A 15,250-nucleotide genomic window follows, 5' to 3' on the forward strand; every position below is an offset into this window, starting at 1 on the left:
CAGATAAAATTTAAAATATCTTTAATTTTAATACAACAACAAATCTACAGTAGGAGACAGTTAAAATTCCTGGACAGGCTAATAGATAGATTTATATTGTCTTATTTCACTAATATCAGTGTTGTGTTGATGACAGCAGAAACTGTCATTCATGTCATTCAGAAACCTTTAATGCATGTTTTGCATCTATCAGAGGAAATAAATGTCTCAGACAGTCTTGGACTTCACCACTTCCTTTTCAAGTCCGCACAGTCAGGTTAATGATATAAAGTGTAACTCAGCACCTGTCTGATGTCACCTAAATTTGAACCTTGAAGACATTCACCACAAAAATGTCAAAATTACCTAATGTGAGATGGAGGACAAAAACTGAAGGCTTTTCAGTGGAAAAACAGGTGTAAAGACAAAAAGTCACTGACAGAGACAGACAGACATATGATTACATAGCTGCAGAAAACTACAACCCTATAATTGTGATACAGAAACTACAGAAAAACTATCTTCATAAAACATTGTTTTTGTGTATGTTATTACTTGGCAGTGATACACCAGCCTGATATTGATCTTATTCAGTGTAATGCAACACAGCAATCATCTCTACTTGTAGTGGTGAGGTTGTGTGTGTTATGTGTGTGTGTGTTTTTTAATAAAGTTAAAAATATTTCAAACATATGTTTGTCAACTGTTGTTTCAGTAAGAAGAATTTTCTTACAGACTACATAAACATAGCTCCAACTTAAAGATGTTGAACTTTAAAGTAGTTTTTTGTGCAAGCAAAGTAATTATTATTACTCATGGTCAGTAGTCTAGAGCAGTAGTTCCCAACCTTTTTGGCTTGTGACCCCAAAAAAGCAGCATGTAGTTGTTTTCTGAAATGAATAAGTTGTCTGCACAATGATTTCCCTCCTAAATGGTTTCATATATATTAATTTAAATGAGACACAAAGAGGTATAACAACTCATAAAAAACAAATATTATAGAAAAGTTAAAAAAAAAAAATACAAAATTGTGTATCAGAATATTCTTTCTTCTTTCCTCTCCCATTAATCATCTCACGACCCCTTAGATTTATCCTGTGACCCTTTTGAGGTGCCTGACCGCTAGGTTGGGAACCACTGGGCTAGAGGGTAGAGCCCTGATAGTACAATATTAATGGTAAGCACTAAGCACTGTTATGTAATATTATTCCACTTTATCTAACATTAACTGAATGTAGAAGATTTTAAACTTCATTCATTAAAACTCTGGAGGAAGGATGCCATATAAACTGATTTCTCATTTTAATTACTCTGTAATGTAAACTTGTGCTATTTCTGCTCATTTTGGCATATCAGCAATCCAGAGAGATCTGTAGTAGACCTATCACACCAAAATCTAATCTATGAGGAAGAAGGAGAGAGTAAATTAAAAAAGATGCATGTTTAGCAGGTTGCTTGTTACCAAGGATGTAAATGAGATGAAAACAAAAATAAAAAGACCAAGAAGTACAATGAACAAAAGTTTTTATTTGTTTTTGCGGGGTTACAATATGTAAATTATAACAACATAAATACACAAAGCAATATTAATGCAATCGGGTGAGACCTTTAAACAGAAATTAGTGCTCAGGTTGAAAATATAAATGGATCTAAAGTGGTTGTTTGTGCGTCTGTGTCACATCCTGATCACTGTATCTTGACCCCGTCTACTGTATTGCATGTACTGTATTATACTGTAACAAATTTCCCTGCAAAATTACAGTAAACTACCTGCAACTGTAGTTGCCAACATTTTACAGTTTTTTTAGTGTCACTGCTGTAATTTACTTTAACAGTTAAGTGCTGTAAAATGTATTACAGTACTCTGCATTAGAATGTGAAGTTTACAGTTTGATACTGTAGCTAGGCCTGCAGTAATATACTGCATTTTTACAGTGTTTCTAGTGTAATCTACATGAACAGTTTCTTACTGTAAATGTTACAGTAAACAACTGAAAAGTTTGCTTCTTATTCATTTTAATAAAAACAACTATAAATTGCAGATATATACTGTAAATAACAATGTGTCTTCAATCTTAATGGTCCAGTAATGAGATCAGCTCAGTTTTACATTTAAAAATGCGCAACCCAAAACTCACTAAGGAAGAAAGATAGATAAGGCTTTGAATGAATAGAAGGAACATTGTGCATTAATTAAAAGACCCCTGTCAGGATGACGAATATGGGATGTTCTGTGACGAGATGCCTGTATGAGCAAATACCAACACTGAACTTCATACAGTATCTTTCAGCTTTGCAAACTGGGAGATCCTCATTTGCAAATGTGTATTCTGGATATTGCAATAAACATCTTAAAGACAACTTGCTCTCTTTGAAGTCATCTTAAACTTCCACCACATAGACAAACCCAGACCTTGATAATCCACAGTCCCACAGATTGTAAAGATAATATTAAAAATATTAATTTTCTGGCAAGCTGCAGCTGGACACATTATTAGCTCTTCAGGTGAGGAACTGTATCATGTCTGATGTCTCAGATTCTGTGTGTTACATGATACGGTGTGTTTTGAACTTCAGCAGCAGACAAGCACAGACAAAGAGCTTTACTGGAATGCAGGCAAAGGTAAAAGAGATTCAAATGATAAATTTCACATGGAAGCAGAAAATGTTTAAATTCCCTTTTAGTTCCTCATTGTATTAATTGTGCTATACTGTATATTGTAGATACACTTGGGTGTCTTACTTTACCTGCTGGTGCACTCTGTCTTTTAAAGAGCATTTTCTCTGTTGTTACACTTTCTTAATTGTGTCACTTTAATTAACATTTACCAATCAATTTTATCCTCGACTTTAAACAGCTACTCATGTTACTACATGCTATTAAACTTCTGGTAAAACACACACACACACACGCACACACACATTTCCTGCATTTTCTTGTTGAATCTGATCAGCCAGTCAGATAATGCATTGACTTCTCCTGGTAACACATGATGCACAGCTATTCATAATTTCTATTGGTCATTCCATTTGACTGTACTCACTGTTGTCTTCCTTCCTTTTTTAACATTTGTATCAAAGCAATATGAAGGGGATTCTGTTGTTGCTTCTCTTTTGGGATGTTGTATCTTCAGGTAACGTAATAATCTTTTTTAAATAGTTGTGTAACTTCTATTTCAACATTCATATTTCTGTTTTAAAATAGAAATGCATAATATTCATAAACTGTACATACACCGCACAGATTAACATACTGCTTTTAACAATAGAAACTTGTAAAACACAACTCTCAACATTAGAGGACATACAAAATATAAAATTTAAAATTAGACATTTATAACAAATAATACGTATATATACACGTCCTACAACTCCAATATACCACTACCAAGTAATTCTTGATTAAAGTGGAGAAAACTAACCAACGTCTTCCAGAAGGGAGAAATGTGAAGTTGGCATCCTTCCATTAGAGAATAGTTAATTATCAGTCAGAAGCGTTCACTGTCATGTTACTGTGAAAGTATGAAAGTAAGTTGTTGGAAAAAAAACTCTGAAGTGAACTATGAAGCCAGTCACACTCTGTCCTCACAACAATACTGTAGAAAGTTAACAACAAGGAGAGTTACCTTCTTTGTCAGTGTCAAATGCAACAAATGCAGCGAGAGATTAAATATGACATGATTCATCTCAAAGAAAGAAGGTGTTAGATAACGTAAGTCAGATATGACCTCTCTGTCCCTTTGGTCACTAATTTTTTTCATGGTGGTTAAATGTTTCTCTGCGGCTTGCATGTGTTTATCTTCTTTGAAAATAGTAACGGCTGCACACTGACACTTACTTACTTCAACACAGCAAACATTGAGATGTGAATGACTGTCATCTGAACATCAAGACGTCCTGTTGTGGTTCAAAAAAAGTTCTACCTGACCATCAGCTAGACGTCCCTTCTGGATGTTCCAGCAACATCAAAATATGTCATTACCATCATCAACAGGCTATTTAACTATTCTGCTAAAGTTTATGTTTACAGTGTGCAATCTACAGCTTTATACATCCTGTATGTCCAGATTAACAATTTAATATGCTTTCTACCTAATATGGCTGACCCAGACTTTTGCTATACGTTTTAACAATGTGTTACTTTCAAGATAATCCTGATAATAGATTATATGAAACCAAACACATTTAGTATCTTAGTTAATACAAGACATGCAATCATTTCTACAGAAACACACTGTACCAAAATGAAACTGCATGCTTTAACTGTCAGTCTCTTGGAGTAATCTGCAATGCCACCTAAAAATCAAAATACTTACTGAACCATCCACAAAATCCTCCCTATACCTGCCCATACCTGCTCTACATAAGCCTGATTCTGTTTGTTTTTCTGTTGTGTTTGTGTGTCTTTCAAACAGAACATTGCTGTTAAAGAGCATTTATGCTTAGCCAACCTACTCTAAATATGTATTCATTAATGTATGAATAAAGGTTTAAAAAATAAATACAATAATCTTTATTATTCTTTGGATGAACAGAAATGTAAAGTCTCATAGAATCATGTATGAAAAATATTCATGAAAAATTGTTATTTAAAACTTTGTCCTACAGTGAAACACTCCTTGACATATTTTCTGACTGGATCCTCTGGACTCCAAACCTTCCCAGAGTTTGTGGCTGTTTTAATGGTTGATGAAGTTCAGTCGGGTTACTGTGACAGCAACAGCAAGAGAGCAGAACCCAAACAGGACTGGGCAAAAAAAATAATCAAAGATGATCCTCAGCTGTTGGAGGTTTACACTCGGACCTGTGTGTTTCTCCATATGATTCTAAAAATTGACATTGTCGAACTGAATCAGCGCTTTAACCAAACCAGAGGTACATATTTTCTTTTTAATTTTTTACTTCTTTAATGTTCTTTTTGTGAGTTTAAGTAGTTGTTTCTTCATTTATTTGTGCATCTACATGAACAACAGTTCACTTGAATACACTAGGTGAATACATGTTAAGCAACTTTACACATCATACACACAACACAGATAATTTCTCTCACACCATCTCCAAAATCATCCCCACCACCCCAACTGAAGATCAAAGTGATCTCTCTTTCACCCCTCTTCATCCATCAACTGTGTTTTATTTACACATTGTTAACTGTTTAAGGTAATACTGTGGTGCACTAATGCAGTGTTTCCATCATTGTAAATAACAGATATTATATAAGCAATAATGCACAAAACAAGAAGATAAAAGTGGAGGTAAAAAAAATACCATGACCTTTGTTTTCTGTATCAGGAAACTATGGAGTATATTATGGCTCTTATACCTTTGCCACCAAGTTAGTTTATGTGTTTAAATTGTTCCACAAAAGAATTTTGTTAGGATTTGTTCTCAGTTTAACCCAAAATTAGGTTTGTTTCTCCCACTAACAGAACATACTGAACAATTCATCTTTGTACAAAGCCCCAATATCCCTTGACTTAATTTAAATATTCTTCAAAAACCATGGCTGCATATTATTAAACTAAGCTTAGCAATTTTAATATCCGTGTGTAGTAACACATGCAGAACAGGACACAACGTCCTGGCTGAGCAGGTGGAGTCTAGTGACTAATCCTGAATAAAACCCTCCTTCAGTGGAATCTTCTGGAGCAGCTTCAGGACCGTCTAGTCTGTAGTTTCTCACAGGAGAAGGATATTGTTGGACTGATCCACTGGCTGCAGGGTTTCAGTGAATTTAATCTTCAGTCCAGGATCAGGTTTTATCTGTGTGTGTTAGTCAGGACTCCACCTTTGGTGTGTGTGTGTGTTTGTGTTTGTTCCTGCAGCTCACATGAAGTCACACCACCTTCAACAGTAGAGATAAACTGTGTGTTGGTCTCAGTGGAGGTAGTGTGTCTCTGTGGTAAAGACAGGAAAAGGACTCTGTTTCCCAGCAGTCTCTGCCTCTCTGTCTCTCTCTGAGTCGTCCACACTGTCCAGATGATGATTGGCTGTGAGTGGTTTCCATCCAGCCAATAACAGCAGAAGGTGTAGATCTTCTGTTTTGGTGCGTGTGGATCAGTGTGTCTCTGTGGTGAAGATGTGATATCAACTGATGATAGCTGACTGTGCTGAGATCTCACTCTGGTTTACTGCAGTCTGCGTCTCTGTCTCTCTCTCAGGTGTCCATATTGTCCAGGTTATGGCTGGCTGTGAATGGGACGATGAGACTAAAGAGATTACCGGTTTTGTTCAGGTTGGTTATGATAGAGAAGACTTCTTAGTATTTGACCTGAAGACAATGAGATGGATCGCTTCCAAACCACAAGCTGTCATTATTGAACGCAGGTGGGAGAGTTACAACATTGGATTAAACCACATTAAGGACTTCCTCACCAATATTTGCCCTCAGGGGATGAATATGAGTCTGGACTATGGGAAGAACTCTCTCATGAGAACAGGTAGAATCACATGATATGATGTAGTTTCATGGACACAATGATATTTATATTTCTGTTGATAATGTGCAGTAACATTAGAATTAAAATGAACCAACATGTAGAGAATTATTGCATATAATGAACTATAATGTGTCTGTCTGTGATGTTCGGTTTCTGTTTTTCTCTCTACCATTATCTGTCTGTCTTGCTCTCTCTCTCACTCTCCAGAGCTTCCCTCAGTGTCTCTCCTCCAGAAGACTCTCTCCTCTCCAGTCAGCTGCTTCGCTACAGGTTTCTACCCTCACAGAGCCGATATGTTCTGGAGGAAAGATGGAGAGGAGCTTCATGAGGAACGTGGAGAGATCCTCCCCAACCATGATGGATCCTTCCAGTTGAGTGTTGACCTGAACGTTTCATCAGTCTCACCTGATGACTGGAAGAAGTACGAATGTGTGTTTCATCTCTCTGGTGTAAGGGACGACATCATCACCAAACTGGACAAAGCTGTGATCAGAACCAACTGGGGTGAGACTGGAATTAAATGTTACACAAGTGAGACAAAAAAGACAAATTTAGTTTACTTAAGCATGAACAGAAGGAATACTAATTTTTTGTCTCCTTTTTGGTGCTGGATTGGACAAATAGCCTGAACTGCCAGATAGCGAGTCAGCTAGCTACCTTGGATGATAAATTGATTCCAAAATTTTGTACCATAGACTCCTGTCCTACAACTGCAAAGTGCCTTTTTTTAGCTTCCTCATTTTGGATTCTCCTACTCTCTGTTCTCTCAAAAGTCAGTGCTGTCAATTGGTCAGTGGTTCAAACTTTTGTGTCAAATATGAAGTTGAAGTCTCTGCAAACGTGATTTTGTGCTTTTCGTCCTTACTTCTGGTTCTAGTTTGTTGACGGTTTGTTTGTTATCTTGTTTCTAGCTACTCTCATCCTAAAGCATAGTTTCTTTGTCTATTTAATTGTCAATTGTGTTTCTTTGTCTGTTTTATTAATATAATTATGACACATATAGTCTTAATAAATAGATGGATAGATGTGCAACAGTTTTAACCTGCTTCTAGTCATTTTTTCTTTGTTTTTTGCTTAACAGAGATACTTACAGATATGACCATCCCCATCATTGCAGTGGTTGCTCTTGCTTTCATTGCTGCTGCTGGATTCATGTTTTACAAAAAGAAGAGAGGTGAGAGACTTAAACTGAACAATGTTTTTATTAAATGTTTTGTGTGCTTAGATTGACTTTCAGCTGATGCTTTTAACCAGATTATAAAGAAAAAACAATAGTTAATAGTCCGAAGCTATCAACAGTGAGACTAGTTTAATGATGATAGAGAAATGTAATAGGCAAAGGGTAGAAGGGCAAAATGTTATTTTAATCCTAATATTTATGTAATTTATGTAGGAGAGAAAGTAAGAGAGACTATCGGATTCAGTGGTGAGAGGTTGATTTACTGGCATTTACAAATGTGTGAAATAATATTTTTTGTCTTTTGGTCTTATTTTATCTAATCAGATATGCACTTCTATCAGGATACTTACAGGTTATAGGTTACTGGAAAATAAAGTTAAGTAAATAGAAATATTAATTGTATTCTCGGGGCATCACCAGTAACAATTTAAAGAAAAATTCTGGTATTTTCCAACCTGGATCTTATTTTTATAATTGTGACCATTCTGACCATGGGTCAAGCTAAATTTACATAAATGATTTAAAACACCTGTCTCTGAGTTTGATGGAAACTGGTGAGGATGCTGGATTTATGTCAGGGAAATGTTGCTTTATACTCAGTCTTTTAGCATGATATCATGTATGAAGCCATTAATTGTAAATTGTAAAGAACAAAACTAAGCCAGTCTGAGATGGACTTTTCAACACACTCATGAAGTTAATTGGCTCGCCAGCTATAGCTGATAAAATTTATCAGCAACTTATCATTTCAGCCTGCAAAGTCAATGATCACCAGTTAAAAATACTTTTTGTACTTCATCATTGTTATAAAATCTGCGACTGTCATCATTGTAAACTGCCTATGTGCCATGCTAAAATTAAAAGCTTGATAGGCATAGCAACAGTATCTAGTAATGTAATGTTGGCATCAAACTCTTTGCAGAAATAAAAGACAGATTATGTTATTGTGCTGCTGTTTAATCTGAAGCTCATGGGGTTAGATGCTGCAGGTTGCAAATGTCACATTCAAGTTGGTGAGCCATGTCATTGATTCTGACAGATGCAGCGTCATTTGGTTTTGGGTGAGATATCAGATGTTGGACGTGTTGCAGACACTGGGCATACTGAAAATTAAAGCCAGTTCAGTGCAGGATAAATGAACTAACAGTGTGTTTCTGACCTTTCAGCTCCTGACAACATCACTGAGCTCTCTGAGCAACCGAATCCAGAAGCTTGAGTACAGTGAGAGACTTCATGTGGTACCAAGAAAAATGAAAGATTATTTATTCACACTTCCGGTTAACCAAAGCTGCCCAGTTGTGTACACAAAATACAAATTGTTTCCTAATTCAGTGTTAAACTTCTGTGTCACATTCTAGCTGGAAAAAAAATCTTTAACTAATGATGATAGTACATTGAAAGCATAGTAAATAAATTAAGTCTGGTTATCGATATATTCCAAAATGTGATATTTTAGACCTAAATCAATCAGTGAATCAATCAAATGTGTGTTTTTGTGATTGTGTTTTATGCCTCATTATACCATGGAGACTGATACTTTCACATAGTGTCATTGTCTGCCTGAATATATACATTTATATTTTACTAGTGCAGTGCTCATTCAAAACATGCCTGTTTGGAACGGGCAAATGTCTAAAGAGTTGTGCCCCTCCCCTATACACCTCTCATGCAGACTGTTGGTAGACACTACAATCTACCAATGCTCCCTAAACACCTAATATGCAGGCTATCGGTAGACCCTACAATTTATCAATGCTCCCTAGACATCTCACACGCAAGCTATTAGTAGACACTATAATCCACCCATGTTCCCTAAATGCCTCAGGATATCTGGAGACTACAATTTTGAGTTGAGCGGAAGTTACATCATGCACTATTTCTTGAACATACATATCGATGGCCACTTTCACTTTGGATGATGAGAACAAGGAAGGCTGCTCATATTCAGTCTGTCTGCAAGATAATCCCGCCCTTCGTTGTGACAGAAAAGTCACACAACAAAACAAAAACACAACGCAGAGTCCCTGGGTGTGTAGAGAGGCTACAGCACGAGTGGGTTACACAATCACTGAACATTCATTTCCAGTGGACAAGGAAGCAAACACACTGATTTTAAGGAATTTCCCACATAAGGAATTCTGACCCAAGTATACTACAATGTAGTAACTATTACATTTACTACATCTTTTTACCTGAAAACAAACTTAATTTTATATTTAATTAAATTTTAATTATTAACTTAATTCAGAGTATCGTTTTGTAGAACCTTTTCCAACTTGCACCAAGTGCAAAAGCTCCTATCTGCACTTTGCAAGGCATTAATATCTAGTCGGTATTGTTAACACATAATATAATAATATAGTCCAAAAACAGTGTATTATGTATTGGGTATCCTTAACAAATAGCATTCTGCAAGAAAACAAGTTTTTTTTAGTTTTCTCAAAAAAGTGCATTTTTCAGATAGGAGGTTTTGCTCTTCGACCATCGATATAAAGTTCTCATGTGTGAGGATCAGGAATAGAGCTTAACTCTAAACTTTTTCAATTCAATCTCTATGGTAGTTCTTATCACTACGGATGTAATTCCATCTCAAACCACAGAGTGGCGCTGTCCGTATTTCTACTCGTTGAATCCATGTGCAGAAGAAGTAGAAGCAACGTTGTTTATGAGGTATTTTTACATATTTCTGAATGTACCTGAGACATCCAGCTCTAAATCTTGAATGTACATGCCAAGATAAAGGCCTTGAATACACACGCAATACTTTTCAGTAGATCCGTTCATTGTTTGGCTCTGCACGTGAGATTTGTTGATGAGAAGAAATATATAGAAAATTGCTGGCCATATCCTTTAAGCATTGTGACAACATTTTTTTGAAATACTACTGAGTGATTTTAAATCAGTCTGGGATTACAAAGAAGAAACAGAAGCAACTGAGACAGTCTAAATCCACAGAAGAACAGTTCTCCAAGATGCTTGGAACAACCTACGTGTGAAGTATCGTGACAAACTGTGTACAGGTGTACCGAGGAGAACTGCTGATGTTTTAAAGGCAAAGTGTGCTCGCACCAAATGTTGATTTCATGTAGGTTTTTCTCTGTTTACTGAACTTTGCATGAAGTTAATTGATAAATAAAAACTATTTGTCTATTTTTGAAAGCATCGTCACTTTACTTTTAGTGCCTCAAACTTTTACACAGTACTGTACATACAGTACATAAAAAATAGCAGCATTTCAGTATAGCATAAGTGGACTAACAGTGTGTTTCTGACCTCACAGCTCCTGACAACAGCTCTGAAGTCTCCATGAAACTGAATCCAGAAGCCTGAATGAAATAAACACGCAATCCTGCATACAGTGAGTTGCTACACATGAGAATACAAAACACTAAATGCTGTGATGTGAACTATATACACCTCAAGTTAAACAAGAACCTTCTTTGTTTGTTTCTTAATTCACTTGTAAAACTGCTTTGTCACATTATAGCTGAAAAGAAAATGTTGTAGCTGAAGATGAGTGAAATTACTGAGAGAAAAAATATGCTGCATGGAACATCAGAGTTTATAAATATTATTATTACACATATTAGTACTTTAAAAGCACTATAGACAAATGAAGTCTTCTGTTTCTAAAATGTTACCGACTCATGAATATTTTAAGGTTTTTTGTTAGTAATCTTTTTTGTATTTTAAATGTGTACGTACAGATATTTAATGTATATTGTATTAAAGTAATTATAAAATGTGAGTATTTTGTATCATTTGAGTGTGCAGATAATTTTGTATGTATGTGGTTAACATGGAAAGTTTTTTTCTTTTATCCATGTTCTTTAAAATATTTGTAAATACATTTATCTTATGTACATGTTTATAATAACTGCATGAATTTAAAGATGAGGTACTTCCTTTCTGTTTCTATAAACAAGTAGATGTTGGATAGAAATCCTATTTTTTGTTGCTCTTTCTTTTGTAACAAAGTTTTTTTTTAATATAAAGTCTTTTTACATAAAAGATGAATATTCTTACAGACTAGAAGATGTTGAGCTATAAAGAAAGGGAAAAGTCTAGATCAAAAAATAAATACAATATTGTGTATCAGAAATTTGTTTTTTCTTCTTTCTTCTCCCATGAATCATCTCACGACCCCTCAGATTTATTTTGTGACCTTTTAGTGGGGCCCGACCTCTAGGTTGGGAAACACAAGGCTTGAGGGTAAAACCCTGTAATATTGCTTACCAGTATTACATAATGATAAGCACCATTATGTCATATCATTCCATATTATCTAACATTCAAGATTTTAAACCTCATTTAAACTTTGAAGGAACAATGACATCTGGACACACTTTCTAATTTCTAATTTTTATTACCCTGTAATGTAAACTTACACAAATACTTATATTTCTGTTAATTTTGGCATGTCAGCAATTCAGAGAGATCTGTACATGACCAATCACACAGGAATCTAATCTATGAGGAAGAAGGTGAGAGTAAGTTAAAAATAGAAACAAGTTTAGCAGGTTGCTTGTTACTGTGGGAAGGTGAGAGACAGATACAACAATACTAATGTAGTAGTGTGAAGCCTTTCAACTGAACTTATTACCCAGGTTGAACATCTAAATGCATCTAAATTGTTTTTGTCCATCTGTGTCACATCATGATCACTGTATCTTGACCATGTCTACTGTATTGCAGGTATTAGCTGTGTAGCTTTTACAGTGTAAAAGGAGAAACTCATTGAGGTAGAAAAACCCAGTGCTTGATCATCTCCAGTCCCACAGATTGTAAAGATAATATTAAAAATATTAATTTTCTGGCAAACTGCAGGTGAGGAATTGCATCATGTCCGATGTCTCAGATTCTGTGTGTTATGACACGGTGTGTTTTGGACTTTAGCAGCAGACAAGCACAGACAAAGAGCTTTACTGGAAGCAGGCAGGAAAAGGTAACAGAGATTCAAATTATAAAGTTCACACAGGAGCAGAAAATGTTTAAATTCCCTTTTAGTTTGAATTCTTAAGCCCTTGTTAACAAGTGAGGAGTCGTTCACTAGTTTTTGTATATAATTCCTTCTCAATAAATAGAAATAAATAGAAACTGCCTCATTGTATGAATTGTGCTATACTGTATATTGTAGATACACTTTCTTGTGTGTGTCTTGCTTTACCTGCTGGTGCATTTTTTTTTGAGCTGTTCTTCACTTTCTTAATTGTATCACTGTAATTAATGTTTACTGATTTTAGGATCAATATTATTCTCAACATTAAACAGCTGCTCATGTCACTACATGCTATTAAACTTCTGGTAAAAGACATACACACATGCACACACACACATTTACTGCATTTTCCTGTTGAATCTGATCAGCCAGTCAGATATTGAATTGACTCCTCCTGGTAACACATGATGCACAGCTATTTATAATTTCTATTGGTCACTCCACTTGACGGTACACTCTCTTGACAGTCTTTCCTCCGTTTTTTTTAATATCTGTATCAAAACAAGATGAAGAATTTCGTGTTGTTGCTTCTCTTTTGCCATGTTGTATCTCCAGGTAACGGAATAATCTTTTTTAAACAGTTGTGTAACTTCTATTTCAACATTCATACTTCTATTTCTATTTCTAATAATAGTATTTACTGTGCTGTGCAACAGTGCTGTAATCAATAAATATTGAAACACTGTAGCAACAAGAGCTATATAAATAAAAATTATTATTATTACTTATTATTATTATTATTATTATTATTATTATCTACTTACTTATTATTACAATGCCACATAAAAATCAAAATATTTCAGAACCATCCACAAAATCCTTCCCATACCTGCTCTACCTAATCCTGATTCTGTTTGTTTTTCTGTTGTGTTTGTATGTGTCTTTCAAACAGAACATTGCTGTTAAAGAGCATTCACGCTTAGCCAGCCTTCTCTAAATATGTATTTACTTATGTATAAATAAAGGTTTAAAAAATTTACAATAATCTTCATTATTCTTTGGATTGAACAGAAATGTAAAGTCTGTTGTGCTCATAGAATCATATATGAAAAATATTCATGTTATTTAAAACTTTTTTTGTCCTACAGTGAAACACTCCATGACATATTTGCTGACTGAATCATCTGGACTCCAAACCTTCCCAGAGTTTGTGGCTGCTTTAATGGTTGATGAAGTTCAGGTGGGTTGCTGTGACAGCAACAGCAAGAGAGCAGAACCTAAACAAGACTGGGCAAAAAAATTAGTCAAAGATGATCTTCAGCAGTTGGAGTTTTACACTGTGACCTGTTTGTCTGCCCATCTGATTCTAAAAACTGACCTTATCAATCTGAAGCAGTACTTAAACCAAACTGGAGGTATATTTATCTTTATTTTTTTACTTTCTCAATGTTTTTAGTGTGTTTAAGTAATTGTTTCTTTATTTTTTTGTACATCTAGGTGAACAACAATTCACTTGAATACACTAGGTGAATAAATGTTAAGCAACTTTATACATCATACACACAATACAGATAATTTGTCTCACCCCATCTGCAAAACCATCCCCACCACCCCAACTGAAGAGCAAGAAATATGACATACTATTAATATTATATACATTTAACATATACAACATAAAATAATACACAGGCATGAATACTTTCCCAACATGTAGAGGGTTATCTACATACAAATCTATCTATAAATAGATTCATTCATACATTCAAAGTAACTTTTTGCATGTGCACATACACACCAGAAAACTCATATATCATATACAAGCTCAAGTCCACAACATCTATTGAAGCATGTGTACCTTCCTACTAGAAGGTCTTGGAATAAGGAAATGACACTATTTGATGTTTGTCTGAATGTATTAAGTATCAGAACATATATGTATCTACACACACACACACACACACACACACACACACTTAAAGTAACCTCTCTCCAACCCCCTCTTCATCTGTCAACAGTGTTTTATTTACTCATTGTTGACTATTTAACTAAGTACTGCTGTGCTGCACTTTTGCAGTGTTTCCGTCATGGTAAATAACAGATATTATGTAAGCAATAATGCACAATGACAAAACGAGAAGATAAAAGTGGAGGTAAAAAATGCCATGACCAGTGTTTTCTATATCAGGAAACTATGGAGTATATTTTGGCTCTTATACCTTTACCACCAAGTTAGTTTATGTGTTTAAATTGTCACACAAAAGATCTGTTGTCAGTTTAACTCAAAATTAAGTTTGTTTCTCTGACTAACAGAACATACTGCACAATTCATGTTTGTACAAAGCCCCAATATCCCTTGACTTATGTTAAATATCCTTCAAAAACCATGGCTGCCTATTATTAAACTAAGGTTAGCAATTATAATATCCGTGTGTAGTAACACATGCATAATAGGACACAATGTCCTGGCTGAGCAGGTGGAGTCTAGTGACTAATCCTGAATAAAACTCTCCTTCAGTGGAATCTTCTGGAGCAGCTTCAGGACCGTCTAGTCTGTAGTTTCTCACAGGAGAAGGATATTGTTGGACTGATCCACTGGCTGCAGGGTTTATTCTTATTTAATCTTCAGTCCAGGATCAGGATTAATCTGTGTGTGTTGGTCAGGACTCCACCTCAGTGTGTGTGTGTGTGTGTTTGTTCCTGCAGCTCACATGA

At 35.2% G+C, this 15,250-nt stretch overlaps 1 protein-coding gene across 2 annotated transcripts in view; it reads left to right on the plus strand.

The window, feature by feature from the left end:
- LOC137198331 (major histocompatibility complex class I-related gene protein-like) overlaps positions 1 to 15,250 on the plus strand; it is a 95,590-nt gene that overhangs the window by 76,547 nt on the left and 3,793 nt on the right. Inside the window, exons 1-2 of one of the 2 annotated variants that reach the window (XM_067612089.1) lie at positions 12,928 to 13,153; positions 13,687 to 13,953. The exons of the other annotated variant lie outside the window; for it this stretch is intronic. Coding sequence (XP_067468190.1) covers positions 13,105 to 13,153; positions 13,687 to 13,953 — 316 coding nt within the window. The 5' untranslated portion in view covers positions 12,928 to 13,104. Of the gene's footprint in view, positions 1 to 12,927; positions 13,154 to 13,686; positions 13,954 to 15,250 lie in introns of those variants that run through there. 2 annotated transcript variants of the gene reach the window in all.

Source organism: Thunnus thynnus, chromosome 15 (genome assembly GCF_963924715.1).
Source record: "Thunnus thynnus chromosome 15, fThuThy2.1, whole genome shotgun sequence".
Classification (NCBI taxonomy): Eukaryota; Metazoa; Chordata; class Actinopteri; order Scombriformes; family Scombridae; genus Thunnus; species Thunnus thynnus.